At 39.8% G+C, this 14257-nt stretch overlaps 1 protein-coding gene across 1 annotated transcript; it reads right to left on the bottom strand.

The window, feature by feature from the left end:
* Nucleotides 1-1245: 1245 nt before the first annotated feature.
* Nucleotides 1246-10766, bottom strand: LOC119695899 (fructose-1,6-bisphosphatase 1-like). The gene is made up of 7 exons (XM_038125147.1): nucleotides 10568-10766; nucleotides 7933-8095; nucleotides 6537-6629; nucleotides 5365-5508; nucleotides 4011-4148; nucleotides 2651-2770; nucleotides 1246-1669 (listed from the first exon to the last, which is right to left on the bottom strand). The coding sequence occupies exons 1-7, from the start codon at nucleotides 10735-10737 to the stop codon at nucleotides 1478-1480; spliced, it is 1020 nt and encodes a 339-aa protein (XP_037981075.1). The 5' UTR covers nucleotides 10738-10766; the 3' UTR covers nucleotides 1246-1477.
* Between the last annotated feature and the right edge of the window lie 3491 nt (nucleotides 10767-14257).

Genomic DNA, 14257 nt, shown 5'->3' with positions numbered 1-14257 from the left:
CTGCAGTCCAAGCTGACTGCTGCCAGCACTCTCATAGTCTTTTAAGGGTTCAGGTCCCTGAAAGTTGTCTCCACTACCAAAGCCTCATCAGAATTGACATTTTCAGCAGAAACTAGGCCATTTGGTCCCTGATAGAATCATCTTGCCCCCATCAGTTTGGAGAACAGATGTACAACTAAGGTTTGTCCGTATGCCTCCAAATGCATGACCCCTCAGAACGAGGGTCCTCAGGTTTTTATCTGTCTGAGCCCTCATAAAGTATGCCCTGCACCCTGGATTTTAGCTTCCCCACACTTTTCTCTTGTTTTACAAGAAGAACCATGCCCAGTCAGGCTATCTGCACTGATACAGGCAGGTTTATAGCTCATGGCACCCCTAGACAGGACCTTCCAGACCATGAACTAAGTCAACATTCGCTGGCAGTTTATCCCCAGCAACACCCATGTGATCCTTACTTTGAGTTTGGGGAAGGTAAGGGGGAAGTGAGAAATATCAAAAATATGCTGATTTTAATTCATTCAAAAAGTGTATCCACACAGTGCTGGACAGCCCATCTAGCTCCCAAGCAGTAGTGTGCTCTTACCAGCAGCATGCTCTGAATGAGCATATTAAATGTCAGTGTGCTTTGGGGGGATCTTTGCACCTTCCCCCTGCTTGCACAGCAGAATCCTTTGGGGTAATCCCCAATCCCAAAATAATACAAAGAACATCTGGTGGAGATTGCTTGCAATACAAAAGTTCATATTTTCATCAAACAAGCAGGTTAATTTTTGGCAAAGATAGTCAGCTCATCACAGCAGAATCTGTGAATGTACAAGCTGTCTACACATACTCTTTATCCCATTAAAACCCCTGCACACTAGTATGTCATTTTCCATCATTATGTAACTGGATCTGATAGAGTGGCAACCAGCAATATTAACATCATGTGTCAGAATTAACATACACTACTGCTTATGTTTCACAGACATCAAATCTCCATCAGAGTAAACCCAGACCGAAGTACAGTGAGCAACTTCTGCAGTGTAGACACTCGTCTAGGAAAGGCCACTCACTGTAAGAGGCTGCTGAGTCTTTTTCTCAGGACTTCTAAAAGAGGACAGAGTTAGCTGTATTCTGATAGTCTGTAACTTGTTCTGAGAAAGGTGAGATTCTTCCCCCTAGATATTGAATGCAACACAGTATTTCCTTGCAGCACATGTGGCTCTTCCATAACCACAAATGATAAATGAAAAAGAAAACATATTTTTCCATTGATTTAATTTTTAATGCTTCCTTTAATGCAATCTTTTAATGCCTTTCATTGCACAATGCAGTTGCACAAGATTTCACTTTAAAAAAATCTTATGAAAACATGGCTCATTTGCTCTTTTGCTACAGAAGTCAGACAGCTCAATCTCACAGTACTGCAGCATATTCTTTGGTTCAGCTGTAAGACATTTTATCCCCTGTGCACAGTGAATTCAACAAGCTTTGTTTACTTAGCTGAATGTTTCTTGACTATCTCAAGGTACTCCTTCACATCATCAGGAGACCCCAAGACAACAGGCACTCTTTGGTGGATATCCTCAGGCACTATATCTAGTATGGCTTGATGACCAGTTGTAGCTATGCCCCCAGCCTTCTCAATAACAAAAGCCATAGGATTGCATTCGTAGAGCAGTCTCAGCTAGAAGACAAAAGTCAAAATTGCAGAAGTCAGGCCAGGCAATGCCAAAAAACATGATATGTAAATATATTTGGCATATGATTTTAAACCAATCAATATTCTAAGTACTCTTTATTTCATATAAACATTGACGCGACAATGAAATTGTGTGGATTTTTCTTTCAAAAACACAGTGAATGCTGGATTTTGGATTTTCCCCAATCTGAGTGCTTTCTCCATAGCCCATGTTGGCACTGTGCTATCTACGGAGAGATAAAGCTTGTATCTTAAGACACAGATGTTAATGAGGCAGACTCACACAGGACTGTGTGAAAATAAAAACATGAGCTCTGAGCTTGCCACTAGGTTTCTCTAATGAATAACTGTATCTTATCTGCAAGCTGAGGCAATATTTTACAGAGAATTACAAAACAGATCAAAGGTCTTTGCTGAATAAACAGTCCTCTTGTCAGCCTGTATGTGCGTGATCTTCCCTGACTGACCATTGTCCTGGCAGATGCAGCCAAGCACAATTCCTCCAGATGAAGTCCTGTTACCACGCACAAGATGCAGATGGTTTTCTCTTCTCTCAGTGGGTCAACTACATTTAGGCTTCTTACAAACTAGCTTGTGCTAGAAATCTCAGGTAATGCAGATTCTTTGCTTTGTAATGTTCTACTCAAGTGGGACCAGTTTTGGCTGATACGGTGCAGGGGAGCCTGTTTGAGCAGCCCACCTCCTGGTATGTTCCACAAGCTGAATATGTTTGCAGACAAAGAGAAGTCACTAAAGTTGAAACAGGTGAGTAGCAGCCCTAGAACAGGTGTCTGACAGCAGGCTGCTGTTGCTTGTGACAGAGTGCAAGGGATGGCCATATCCCCCACACAAGAAACACAAGCTACCAAGTCACAAACCACAGGCTCTGTAATCAAAATATTGATCTCAATAGTGAAATGCCTACATAATGCAATATTTTCTATAACTGGGCTTATTCAGGCTTACCTTTCCTTTGGGACTTTTGGAGTTAGCAGGATACAGAAAGATTCCTCCATACACCAGTGTGCGATGCACGTCTGCCACCATAGATCCTATGTACCTCCCACCATACGGTGAACTGCCATCCTACAGAAAAACGTTCCAATAAAAATAACTGTACACCACACCAGGTCGACCTCCCCCACATGCTCCTTTTGCAGTCCTACAATCTTTCATCCCCATATCATGCTTCATTGATAATACTCAAAGTAGTTTTGCAGAGTATGTCAGTGTCCTCTTCATTTTCTAACTAGGAAAATCCAAGGAAAAGGAGTGACAGAAGACTTTAGCATAGACGAGCAGTAGTGCCAAAACCAGAAAATGTATACCAACTCTCCACTGGTTCTATCCCTTGGAAAACACTGCATTTCCAGTAGCAAAAACTCAAGTGCTAGGAATTTATACTGAGGCCTTGTCTTTTCTAGCAGAAAAAGAATCAAAGAGCAAAAGAAGTGATCTTTCCTACTTCTTCCAACCATTTTTGTCAGCTTCTGCAATTTTTTTGTTTTAAGAAAAAGTTAATAGTTCACTTCTGATGTTACTTCCTTATTCTACTCCCTGGAGTACATTGTAATATCTACTAAAACAACAACTTAAGCCTGGAAAGATGAATGATGAAAACATCAATCTTCTTTCAAAGCAAGATCAGGAAGTCAGGAAGAGACACCAACACTTGACAATAGTAGGTGTTCACATGCCATCGCCAGTGTAATAACGTCAGTGATGAAATGTGTAAGGCATGAGAACCTTTTGTGGGCACTCCTTGGAGCTTTGGGCCTCCTGACACCAGGAAGTTGCACAAACACTAAGCAGACCTCGAAAATACACTAGATTTTCAAGAGAGAGGCACTCCTAGGACACAGTTTGTGTTACCACTGAGCAATGACCCACTGCCGTCTCCACGCCACTCTCTGGCTACTCAGATGTAGCAGTGAAGAAGAAGCAATACAACACATCTTAATCAGATTTCTTCATCACCAGACAAGATTGCCTCTCTACTTGATTACCAAATGCCCAGTTTTGCCTCCAAGCACCATTACTCAGGTCCTCATTCAGGAAAAAAGATTCGAAAAAAGATCAAAAAAGAAAAAAGGAAGAAAGTAAAAAAATGCAAAAGAGGTGCAGTTCAGTATTGGAGAATGCTGAAATATCTGGTTATATCAACTGTTGCTCGCATTAGCAATCATATATCAAGTTATATTTTAAACAGACAGGAAAGGAAAACAAGCTCTGAACAGTTCATGAGAGAATGAGTGATTGATCATAAAGCTGTAAATCGTGAATGGTGTCAGTCATCAGAGAGTTTCTCTGAAACAGGATCTTTTACCTCAGGGAATTTCTTCTTTTTGAGATACTCTGTGATGGCAGGATCAAAATATTTAGCATAGCCTTCATTTAGACTGTAGATATTTCCCTTCTTTTTGATTTTCACATCTCTTTCCACCAAAATAAATTCTCCAATTGCCTAACAATAAGAAAGAAAAAATATTTGTTAACATTAATTGCTCACTTATTTGCAAACCAAAGCAAAATCCAATAATATACACAATTTAATAAAAACTCACTACCACTGTCAATTTTTTAAATAATTCAGTACCTACAAAAAAGTAGTCTTTGCAGTCTACATGCAACACATTTTGTTTATACATAAAACACAGACAGGGCATGAATCCTGTCATCATACAAGCTTCCTCATACTACCATTCCATGCATTCTTTATTTTCTATGCCCAAAAAATGATATTTGTAAATTTGTTTATCTCTTCATTATTTTGTTAGACTGAGAACAATATAAGTTTCAGAACTCTAGGGAGTTTGGAAACTGAGAGTGCTGGCTGAACCAGTGCATAAACATCCTCAAATAACTGCAGATACTCCAGTTCTTTTTAGATTGGGCTGATGGGAAGCGTAAACAGACCAAGGGCTGGTCTGTTTAGTTTTCTCTGAAGTAAATTTCCAAGTTAGTGCTAACAGTAAACAAAATAACATGCATGCATTCTCAAAGTTAAATCTGTTACTTGAAAAAAGTCAAAAATACATGCATCTATTTAAGTTGCTACTAAACAGAGAGTACCAAGTTATATTTCCTGCAGATTGACCACTGCAGGTCATAAAAATTTAAGACTGGCAGGTGGCACACTGGCTGATCACAAAGGAACAGGCCACTAAAGCAAACTACTTTCTGCTATGATCAACATGACTTTTGTTTTAAAAGTCATGGCAAATGCATGCTAGAAAGTCACATCACCCATACACTACATCACTTACTCTTTTATGTATCATGGTGGGATCGCAAAATACAGAAGAAGGTTAAATATTTATGCTCCTCTGGTTTACTAAGGTCCTAGCATTAAGGAAAAGACAAATAAGACTTAAAGAGTATTTTGCACTGCGGAAAACTGCTCATTTTAAATATCACATGATTGCACACACTGTGTATTTGCTCTGCTGATTCGGCTATCTTCCTGTTGTTCAGTCACACATGGCACCACTGCATCAGGCAGGTGGAATGCAAGTCTCTTTATTGCTGGTGGGTTATAAGTAGAAGTACATTTGTACTTCATTCCTTCATGCTACCTTGAAAATTGCTCCTTTGGTTGATTTTCCTGGGGACAAACAGTTCTTATAGACAGTACCTGGCAACCCCTAACACAGAAACAAAAAACCAGAAGATATTCTCACCGGATCCAGCATGAAACAGTTGACACCTCCAGCAGAAGTTGCCAGTACCAGCATGGTGGCACTCCCATAGAGTGCATAACCAGCTGCCACAAGATTACGTCCAGGCTGTAAAGCATCTTTCCCAGAAGGCTCATTAGGGGACACCTAGAACAAGTGCGGTCAATTTTATTTCATTTCCACTGCTGGTACATGACAGGACTCTGGGATAGGGACAGTCTTCTGCTCCATATCCATGCCATGTGGCGGCACAAATGTTTCCATGATCCTCAACTAAGATTCCTACTGGATGAACTAATACAAATTATACACAGGATACAAACACATTGATCTAGAAATGCACTTCTAACTAAGCCTAGCAGGAATGCAGGAAGCAGGAAAGGATTAAGGAGATAATAAAGAGCTATGCCCCTCCTTGTAGGTGACAATGAACACAGCTCAGAGGAAAACTCAGAGGCACAGTTGAAAAGAAATGAAACATGACTCACAGAGTTCAAAGCTGATCCCAAAATACTTGGGATTTTTTTTTGTTTTGTTTTCTTTTGCTTCACACAAAAATGAATTTGAAAATAGCTACTTTGGGATATATGACAACATGCAAAAGATGATTAAAATGGACAGCTGGGTGTGTTTTATCTGATTTGCTTTTTCCCCCATGTTGTGACCTGTAAGTCTGGTATTTCAACCTCCTTCAGACAGCATTTCTGCCTTTCAGAGTGAATTAGACACTTCAAATGCATATGACATGTTTCAGCTCTGGTTTGTTTTTGAAGTCTGTCCTCAGGCCAACGGAACTATTAGTACAGAGAACAAGAAAACCTGAAAGCACATCCCCCAAGTAGATGACAACCATGTGGTATTTTGTCTCAACACAAATATGCATGAAATCTTAGACATGATCATTTCCAAGGGGTAATTTCATTAGCTGGCTAATTAAATATCAGCTAGGCTTCCATGTACACATAGGTTCTTCTTCTTCTTCTTCTAAGAAACTAATTCAAATCCTGACTAATTCAAATTCAAATCCATGTGTCTGTGAAATACTAGATTTAACTTAAAGCTGGCCCTGAGTCTCCTTCGCAAACAAGTTAGATTTTATTGTCTTCCCGTGCAATTTTATTTCACCAAGAGCTGCACGATAATAGTTTTTCCTATTCTACATGAAAGAATTTTACCTTTCTATAAATTGCAAAGATGGTCCCAATGGAAACAAGACAGTCAATGTTCGACGAACCATCTAGAGGGTCTATGCAGACTATGTATTTACCCTAAAAAACAAAAACCAGAGAATTAGTTTAGTGACAGTATTTATCCACTTCCTCCAAATAAAAACATTTCAGTAGGAAAATTTTCTCAGAGATTTACACAGCAATTTAAGCTAAAACACCTTTATCGATTATGAAGGAACCGAATACAAATGTCAGCAATTCTTTGGCCCAGACGTCAACCCTTAATTACAACTGTGATTTGTGCCAAACCAGAAGCTGAGAAATCTTTAAAGTACATAGCAGTTGATAACACAGGAAAAGTGAACTCTCACTTTTTAATGTGAGAAAAGGGAAATTTAATGTGAGAAAAGAAAAAAAATCCAATTGGATTCCTTAATATAGGAAATTGACAGTACAGGGGAAAAGCTGAATTAACTGTACCTTTTAAATATTCTGTTGTCTTAATAATAGTTATTTGTTTTTCATTTTATTTTATCCTGCATGTCAGAAACTTAAATTTAAGTTCAGCAATGCTCTACTCTGCAAGTAGGATTTCCTGGTATGCATTGATAAAAATAGTGTATTGGCTCACATTTAGTTTAGAAAAGCATTACTACTTGGACTCTCTCGGTGATCTTTGAGAATATTTGTTCAGATCTAAGGAAATCCAATGCCTAGAAAATCAATTTTTGAAGATTTCTCAACATGGAGAGAAATAACTGCTTAAACAAAGCAAACCTCATTATACTTAATAACTTATGTTTTTGCTGTTTTGTTTTTACTAAATTTTTACTCAGATTTTTACATGATCAGACCAAAATATTAGCTGGGAAATAGGAATTATCCCACAACAAGTGCATGCAGGCTTGTGAATACAAAGAATAATAAATGTAAATAATGCTTTTGTTTCATTGCTGCTAAATCTTTCATAGCCTTCAAGAAGAACTCTCATGAATTAAAGACCTCAAGATTTGACTTGCAGAGAACAGCTCATCAGTGTCCCACTTAAAAAGTAATACTTCAGAAGGGCTTGATTGACTCAGAGCATACTTCCAGAGATCACATAGGGATGAATTAAATGTTTTCCCCACAATAAAAAAATGGTGGGAGAAAAAGAAGGTGAGGAGGAACAGCACATAAAAATAAATAAAACCAACAAACATTAGTCTAGAGAGCAGAAATGACAGAAAGAACAAATGTTGACTAACACTCTCTCCACCCATCACCTCCACCTTCATCTGCCAGTTTAGGAAAGTACCTGTTTTCTGGAACTTTTAGTTCAGTTTACTTCTTTAGATGTGGAGCAGTACACTTGTACAGGCTGATCTGAAATCAAGCAGGGAGAACTTTTAAAGTTACTAACCTGTTTTTCAGTTTCCACTATCACAGCATCTTTGTTTTCTTCGGACACAATAACACATGTACTGAAGGATGACTTGAGCATGTTGATCACCAGGTCATTGGAAAGAATATCCAGCTTTTTCACTTGATCTCCGGTCACATTGGTAGACCCAGCAATTCCATAGCTAGAGCAATTGCAAGAGAGAGCATTTCATGAGAATGGAGTACTGCATCTTCTAAAGGGTTCTGTTTCTTATACTTGTAAAACCTCCTGTAAACATACTGCACTTTCAAATGACATGGCAGCTCTCTAAACCTGCTTTATATTTACTGGCCAGTGAATTCTTGCTGAGACATGTTATCATTAGCTGTGTTTGCATATCTAGAAGTTGCTAAGATATACAAAACAAGGAATTGCATTTCAATAGTTTGTGAACTATAGTTAAACACAGCCACACTAGGCTGTGAAGGCTGATTTACAGCTGTGCTTTTTAATGAGCTCTTAAGACCTACATATTATTTCTGAATTCTTGGCTCTGCATACCCTAAAAGCTAGGAATTCATTTGAATATTTTACGTTTGAAAAGCATATGAATATATACTTCAAAAATATGAATATATATGTGAATCTGGCCACACTAGTTATGCTATATCCTCTGTATGTAATATACTCCTGATGAGCAATATGATGTGCAGATTGCGGCAGAAAAAGTCTGTTCACAGAGAAATCAACCTATTAATGATTTAATGTTTTCAGTTTTGATTTGAAGTAGTAAATGTCTCCTTGTGAAAAGAACTGAGAAATACAAATAAGAAATGCAAATAAAATGCTGCAAGCTAATCAGAATCAAAACATCTGGCATACGGAAGTATCAGGAGACCTTATGACAGGTGATTACGTAAGCACACAAAACAGAGAAAGGGGAAATTTAGCTCTTAGAAGGGGGAAAACAATAGCCAGCTCAGTACACATTCAGATAGATGACTCTTAGGTCTTTCAGCTACAATTCATTGATTAGGCTGAACACTGGTATTTCAGGTTTTATGTAATAACACTGAACAAATTACTTTAGCAAAGAATTTCTTCAGTTTTTTGCATGAGACAAAGAAAAAGACCTGGCATAACTCTGTCTTTCTCTACCTCTGCTACAGTGACTTGAATATTTTTCTGCCACTGTGAAAGGGCATTTAGAAAAAAAGTACTTGGAACACTGTGCTTATGAGTGGAGCACAGCAGCAGAACAGCTTCTGTACCTCATCTTTTGGGGACTCCTGGGAGGAGATGTATCAGGCGTGGAGCCTGCAGCTGGGAAGGGTCTGCATGTCTTCCACAGCTGCTCTGCACCTCCAGTGCTGAGCAGCACTAAGCACATAGTTGAGTTGGAGGATGGTCCAAAGAAATGGATTGCAGTGATCCCTACTTGCTCACATTACCTGACAGCAGAGCAAAATCTCACTCCTGCTTATACAATGCAGTTCCACAGCACGAGATGTACTGTTCAAGGAGGCTTATGAGTCCAAAGCCTGCTACCCCAGCACTGATGGGGAGTTAAACCCACTGTGCAGGGGATCATAAGGGAAGTCTATGGGCACAGATACCAAACCTGTGGGCAGCTGCCAACAGACACAACTGTAAAACACTAAAGGAATAGGGCCCTCCCTAAGCTTACAAATCAGATTAGAGCTGGGACACCCTGGTCTCTATTCATAGATACAGGAAGCATATTAAGGGGCTAGCACTTCACAATTAAAATTACCACAGTTACATGCAGTTACAGAAAAATAGCTCGAACATACATAAAGTAGAGGATTTTTGCCTTTCTTCTTAATATATTTTCCTCTGCATAGCTTGTAGAGGCAAGTTCATTTTCTCTTTACAGCATTTTCCATTAAGTAATGAAGTAGCCCATGTCTAAAGCCTTGACCAGCACACAACTGGGCATATGAAGATACTTAGTAATCTACTTAGTAAGAAAAATACTATGGGGATTAGTTACCCACTAGGTAGTTTCAGGTATTTCACATTTCAAGAGTTCCAAATTCCTTTTGATGCATCTCCAGAACAACATCCTTCTGACTGGCTGACTACAGACACTACCAACTTTGGATACCTAAGGCTTTTAGAAAGTGCGCTACCAGTGTACTCTTTAAAAGCCTTAGGTATCTAAAGTTTCATAAATAAAGTCTAGTTGCTATGATGCACTATGAAAAGAAAAACCACTCTGAATTTGATTTGACACCTCAAAGGATAAAACAATGCTTTGATATTGAGCAATACGCAGTGAGCAATAATTCAGCCTTATTTTGCTAGGCTTTGTCTTTCAGAATATTTGGTATTATGGCTCCAGGCACCTATGCCTGCTAAAGTATTAACTAAGTTCTATTATCAGCAGACATTTCTCAAAGACTAGGCACATTACGCTGTTGAAAAGTCATAGGACCGGTGTCGCTTGAAAAAAATCAGGAAACCAAAATACTAAAGGAGTTACCTCCAGCACTGTGCGAGAGGATGAGTTCATGCAACCCTATTCACAGGCTTTTCTGGTGAAAGAAACACCCATTCCCATCCTCATCCCGACACCCACCACCCCGGAGGCAGCAGGATGCCCTGGACCCGCGGGGATGCGGGAAGGTGCGGGGCGCATCCCGGGACTCACAGGTTGGCAATGCCCGCTTTGCGGACAGCGGTGGAGATGGCTTTGATGGCCGTGCACAGGGAGTTGAGGAGCTGCGTGAACTCCCCGGTGCCCTTCGCCCGCCTGCCTTCTTCCATCACGAAGCGGGTCATGGTGATGACATTGGTGTCGAAGGTGGAGCGGTCCGTCATGGTGGCGGCGCTGCGAGTGGGGCCGCGGCCGCCAGCACCGCCACTTGCCTCAGCGGGGCGGGGCGGGACGGGGCGGGACGGGCCCGGCCCCGCCACCGCCGGGCAGCGGGAAGGCGGTGGCAAGGCTGACAGTGAGGAAAGCGATCCCACCCCTCCCTCCCACCGACATTCTGAAATGTCCGCCGCGGGGAATCCCCGCCGCATCTTTTTTTTTTTTTTTTTTTTTTTTTTTTTTTTTTTTTTTTTTTTTACTAATCAGATCTTGTCTCATACATTGTCCGGAGAGAAGCGAGGAAAGGATGCTTTGGGCACTCGTTATGTGAAACGGCACGGAGTCGACGATCGAGACACGAGTGCTGGTAGTTCCGTTCTTACAGTTTGCAGTGATGGCACTTGAATGCTAAGGGTCCTGAAATTGTGCCCCAAAATTCAGAAGTCAGCTTGGTTTCACCACTTGATTGCAACACTCTTGAGTGTGTGATTGTAGATTATAGTGAACTGCACACAACCTACAGAGCAAGGTCAGTATCTTCTGCTGCACAGGAACACTCTCATCCTGACTCTTCAGTACAGGAAAACCACATATTCAGTAAACGATTCCATCAAGTATTAACTTACTCAGTTTACAGAGGTCATGTTAGCCCCACGTGTCCCAGCCTTATCCAGCACCATAAAAAAGCTGCAAGGAAAAAGACCCTGGCAGCTGGACCCAATAAGACTTTTATAACAAACTCTCCAAACCTGTTCAATAGAAAAACATAGGCTGAGTCCCACTTCAAAAGCTAGAAGTTGAAGCTCCTCACACAAATACTGCTGTAAGGGAATCAAGACCCTCCTGAATCTCATTTCTTTTGGTTCTAACCTTTTTGATTTTGCAGCAAAAACAAGCAAGATGTTTTGCTGCTTATGTTTGATCAGAAAAATCCAAGGACTAGTAAAGGAAACCAGGTTCACCCTACACTTGACTCTAGATTCACCCTATTATTCACACAATAATTTGACAAACACAAATCTGAATTTGAGTGTACTACTCAGATTTTTTTGTACTAGCTATTATTTTATATTCATAATATATAAGAAGATGAATATTTTAAAAATTATTTTTCAGTAGAATACATTCATGAGTTGAATAAGCACAGTCTTGAATTCTATGTTGAAACCACAAATTGAAATCATTCCAAATGGTGTCAAACACAGGGCAAAAGTCTTTTACAAGATGCACATCTTTGCATATATGTACATTCTATCTTTATGCAAAGTACATTGTGCATCTATTCATTAAATACTTGGAAGGCATGCATAAATGTCTTCTGCTAAAAGTGTAAACAACTTTGGCCTAATTTGCCCATGCCCAGTATTACAAACACTCCTGAAGATATTAGATATGAGCAGTAGTGCTCTTCTGAACAAGGTATTTCAGTCTTTGGCTAGTGGTCAACAGCCCAGTATCATAAAAATATTCTTTTAGAGGCAGGTGGATTTGGGAAAATTTACAAAACATGGAAGTTACCTCATTCTTTAAGGGTAAGCAATGCTTTAGAACCATCTACAGCAGCTACTGCAATCTCAGTAGTAGAGAACAGCAAATGACCCAATAAAATTTTGGATGAGTGCACTGAAATTGGGTAACAGCAAGTAGGCAGAACAACCTGGGAATATATGACTTACAGTAACAAACCACAGAGTCTCTGATTAGGGACAATTTGCCTTAAATGTGAAGACTCTAACAAGCACATTAGTAATCTGCAGGAAGAGCTGTACTTCAGTATAAAATAGTCGAGATTAGTTCAAAACCTAAGGTATTGGTATTTATGCCTGAGGATAAGTAACGTCTTCTATCTTACAGGGAAGATATACTGTCCTTGAGTTGATGATGAGATTTTATCCCTGAACTTTTGGGGCTTGTGAGATGCATGAGAGATGAGTTTTACTCCTCCATTCCCACTATGGAAGACAGGTAGAAACAAGTATTGTGAACTGAAATTGCAAACATTTGAAAGGTTGTGGTTTCATACAAGTCCTTCTAAATGTGCATTTTCTGTTGCAGAGAAGGAGAATTATTTTCAGCCTATTTAGCATGTCCTTAATCTTCTGTATTTGAGGCAACTTAATGTAAGATTGAGATTAATCCACCTCAACACGCCTGGCCTTAGAATGTGTGCATACATTGGTCACTTCTGGAATTCCACTCTTAGTATAGAAAGCTGACATGACATTAATTAATTAATATCAAATGGTTGAGGGTAGACAAGCCATGCAGCCCTACAGCAACCATGCTGTTTGGTAACTATAAAATCAGCGTAAGATTAAAAGTAGGCTTTGCATGTTGTGAACCTTTGGCTTTAGAAAACAGTAGTTAAACATTTATTGAAAATGAATCTGTGGGTTTGAGAAGGTCAGTCAGTACTGGTTGACTAAACATTGCTGAAACAGCTCACTTCTATTCAGAAGAAAACAGGGACTTGTTTGCGCACAGATGACGTCAAGTAGACATGGTTCACAGCAGTTTTAGAACTCTAAGATTACAAGTCCATGTAACTACTTTGAAACGAACTTTTCTCCCAGCACATAGAATCCCAATTGCATAATTATCTTGAAAATAGGACAAACACTGATGAGAAATCCTTCATTATAAAGGTTACCTCTTGTAGGTTCAAATGCCAGACAAAAAGACAATAGGAGTGAAACCCCTTCACAAAGGACTTTTTCTTCCCCCTGAAGTAAGAGCATCCATGTGGGAAAACCAGCTTTAGATTCCACCTTTGCTGAAGAACTTTCTTTGTGTAGGAGTCCCACAACTGCAGAAGTTTTGTGCTGGTTGGGTGGACAGGAGGTATGATCAGGCAAGTTACATGGAGATAATTTGCAAGGCAATGTCACTCCACTGGTGCAGGTGCTCTCTGCCATGTTATGCCATGATGATTAAGGCTGGAGCAGCTTCAAGGGCATGAATGAGGCAGATCCTGCCTGCTGCAAGAGATGGATCAAGGAGAAAAGGGGAACTGCACATATGAAATCAGGAAGATTTCTAGATGCACAATCAATCTTTTGCCTTCTTTGCCTCAGAAAGTGCTTCATTTTGCCTATGTGAATTTCCTATGTCCACACATAGTCAACAAAATATAACATCGGTTTACAAGTGTGATAGCAAAGCACTTCACCTCTCTGGACACAGGTGAAATATAACAAGTGTCATAAACTGATGTTTAAACATAGGTAATTATGAGTACAAATTGGCTAAAAGGTAATTTATTTGTGTAGTAGATGTAAAAGGGGTTTCATTTGATACTATGCATTACAGTACTATGACTGATAAAGAAGTAGAGATGAACTATAAGGTTGATATTAATGAATGTGAAGGGATTTTCCTGTGCGTGGTGCCCTCTTCTGGGAATGGGAACAAAATGGGAACATTTCAGTGTGAGACCAGCTCAGGAGAGAGTACCTTTGCAGTTTTCTGGAGGGGGACAAAGCACTTAATGTGCAGGCAGTAGATCCTGGAAAGGATGTCCATATATCT

The sequence above is a fragment of the Motacilla alba genome, chromosome Z, assembly GCF_015832195.1.
Source record: "Motacilla alba alba isolate MOTALB_02 chromosome Z, Motacilla_alba_V1.0_pri, whole genome shotgun sequence".
Classification (NCBI taxonomy): Eukaryota; Metazoa; Chordata; class Aves; order Passeriformes; family Motacillidae; genus Motacilla; species Motacilla alba.
This window is presented reverse-complemented; position numbering and strand designations above follow the sequence as displayed.